At 35.3% G+C, this 2,838-nt stretch overlaps 1 protein-coding gene across 4 annotated transcripts; it reads right to left on the bottom strand.

Moving 5' to 3' along the window:
* Positions 1-843: 843 nt before the first annotated feature.
* LOC142223468 (uncharacterized) lies at positions 844-1,619 on the bottom strand. Of its 4 annotated transcripts, none has more exons than XM_075293358.1 (2): positions 1,449-1,619; positions 844-1,391 (listed from the first exon to the last, which is right to left on the bottom strand). In XM_075293358.1, exons 1-2 carry the CDS (start codon positions 1,602-1,604, stop codon positions 849-851), a joined length of 699 nt encoding a protein of 232 aa, XP_075149473.1. In that variant the 5' UTR covers positions 1,605-1,619; the 3' UTR covers positions 844-848. The 4 variants fall into 4 exon arrangements, with proteins under 4 accessions (XP_075149473.1, XP_075149485.1, XP_075149480.1 ...); XM_075293370.1 differs by having other exon boundaries at positions 844-1,352; XM_075293365.1 differs by having other exon boundaries at positions 1,454-1,586.
* Positions 1,620-2,838: the final 1,219 nt, after the last annotated feature.

Below are 2,838 nucleotides of genomic sequence, written 5' to 3'. Positions count from 1 at the left end.
GAATTTTACTCCTTAGACTGATAGAAACCATTTTCCTGAAATTGGAAATCTAGAGGTATTTTAGGACCATAAGGAGATGTGCCAAAAATGATCAGTATCGGTCCATGTTTTGGGCTTCTAAACTCCGTGCCAAAAATGGTGAATATCGGTCCATGTTTTGGGCTTCTAAAATCCGTAGTTTCTATCCTATTTGCCTGAAATTGGAAATCTAGAGGTATTCTAGAACCATAAAGGGATGTACCGAAAACGGTGAGTATCGGTCCATGTTTCAGAATAACCCCCATAAGACCGATCTCCCGATTTAACTCCTTGGGTTTCCAGAAACCGTAGTTTTTATCCGATTTGCTGAAAAACGATCCACAAAAACGTGTATCGGATTTAGTTTTTATCGGGTCATTTAGTAAGGCGTCCACAAAGACCGATGTCACATCCTGAGGGTATAGAAGGCGCACTGACCATGAAAATTGCTTGAAACTGAATATAAAATTTCCATACTTTACTTCTCGTAATCATTTAAATAATGAGGGTAAAAATCTACAGATATAAGATTTCAAATCAAGGCATTTGTTCATAGCTTTCTTCCACACCTACACGAGATGTTTATGATTCCTCTAAACAAAAATGGTTCTTATAAATCCATAATCTAATCTATTTGTTATCGCTTCTTCGGAAACGTACTGGTTGAACTGATCTGTTTAGGAGAATACCTGTCATCAAACCCCTCTGAAATTTTCAAAAGAAACTATAATATTTGATTCATGGTGGTGAATATTTAAGATTCGTCCCAGCCGAACTTACTGGTTCTTATTACTTTTTTATATATGAAAAAAAAAATACAAAATGTATATTCAGCACTCTTCTTCATTTGCAGCAATACCTATATACAAACATAAAGTGTCAACTATTGTTTTGAAGTAATCTTTGTTAAGATATCTCGACTTTGGTCCATTGGGTGGAACAGCACAATAGATGGAACGGCTAGACGACCCTTCATCAGAGTCCGAACGTTTAGTCGTTCTTCGAGAAGTTGATTGTGGAGTTGTTCGACGTGTTGTTGTTCGATCTTTACGAGTTTTACGAGTTGGTTTCTTAGTTCTGCGTATTGGACGTGTTGGACGTGTTGGTCTTGTAGGTTTGAGCTTTGATCCTGTTGTTGGCCTAGTTCCTTTGGGTGGACCAGGATGTGGTCGTTTTCGCCCTTTAGGGCCACTAGAAATTTTATGACCTGGACGTTTGGGGACTTTAACCCTTAAATGCGCTGTTTTTATCAATGGCAATTTTGGCATGGCATTAAATTTTGGTTGATTGCTATTATCTATTATATTCGAGATATTCCATGCATTAGTATTTGACTGCAATGAGGAAGAACAGCATGTGGGATTTTCATAACACTAGAAGTAAAATAAACATAGTACAGTTAAAGAAATTGTATCATTTTTTTGTTTTACCTTACATTTATTTCCAAAATGCTTGGACAGTTCGTTTTCATTGCAATGGGGGCAATGAAAATCGCCAATAATATGAAGAGAACAACATTGTGAATTCTTGCGCCCATTTTGAAAATTCTCATCATCACACAGAGCAAAGTACGTAACTAATTTCATTTCAATTGCAAAGACCAAAACACCTACACGTTTCAAATACAAAATCTTAGGGCAAGAGAAAAAACTAAAACCGGACAGCGTCGACCATATGATAAGCTATAGAATATGATGGTATATTAAATTATTTTACCTATATGATGGCAAACTAATTTAATGTATCTGGGGATTTACAAAAAGAATTCTACAAAAGGCAAAACTTGCGCTGAAAAAAATATATGTTTGAAGCAAAATATGCTTGGAAGTATATTTTACAGAAGATGGGCACACAATCTTCGGCACACTTATGTGCGGATCTAAAATACCTATAAATTTCCAACCTCCAATTTTCAAAATACCTCTAGATTTCCAAATTGGATAATAATTTGGATACTTAAGTCAAATCGGGAGATTACTGATTCCTTGAAAAAAACTGGCAAAAAATGACTGTATAACACTCAAAATTGACTGTTCTACGTTATACTAGTGGCACGACTGCGACGTGTCCAGTTTTTTCCGTAAAAAAAATGGTGATCTTTTGATTTTGGCTCATTTTGAGACTTCCATACATTCGACTGCTGCTTAGTTTCGGGTACATACGCGACAATCCACGATTTCTCACCTGTTGCGATGTCATAGACCGTATTTTGAAGTATCGCGATCGTATTTTTAGAACATTTCTTTTGACCAATCGACACGAGCAGAAAACTGCAACAGGTGGTTTTTTTCGCATTGCAATCTTACCCACAAAATGTTGGGGTCAATGAGTAAGACATCACTTACAATGCGATATTTTACATTGATACAAATGCGAGAATAAAAACACCTTTAGTATATAACAATGTTCGTATGCAGTGTCTTGCAATCAGTGTTGCCAACTCCCCAAGGCCAAAAAGCACCAAAAATATATTATAAATTCTAACATACCACCTTCCACGACAAAATCGAAAATTAAATGCTCTACTAAAAAACAAAAAAAACCTTCCGAAGATGTATTATAGAACTTTTGTGAATTGAATTTTATGAAGTTAAAGTGGGTATTAAGATCGAGTTTAGCTGCTAAAAGAGTCATTTTTTCACAATTACTTTTCTTTAATAATTCATTTTAAGGAATACAAACTTTGTGAAAATTTGCTTTTGGCTATTCCCCATCAATTTATAATAAAATTTGCAGCAAATATGCATAATTTTATGCCTTTTTTACTGACATAGTTTTCACTTTAGCGACAAAACTCGAACTCGTACTCACCATTATGAA

This window comes from Haematobia irritans, chromosome 1 (assembly GCF_050003625.1).
Source record: "Haematobia irritans isolate KBUSLIRL chromosome 1, ASM5000362v1, whole genome shotgun sequence".
NCBI classification, from domain to species: domain Eukaryota; kingdom Metazoa; phylum Arthropoda; class Insecta; order Diptera; family Muscidae; genus Haematobia; species Haematobia irritans.
This window is presented reverse-complemented; position numbering and strand designations above follow the sequence as displayed.

Bases quoted from the DNA above. Each gene is read 5' to 3' on its own strand.
- LOC142223468 (XM_075293358.1), bottom strand. From the start codon at position 1,604: ATGAAATTAGTTACGTACTTTGCTCTGTGTGATGATGAGAATTTTCAA. The intron at 1,392-1,448 runs GTAAAACAAAAA...TTTTACTTCTAG, and splicing joins ATTTTGGAAATAAATGTAAG to TGTTATGAAAATCCCACATG.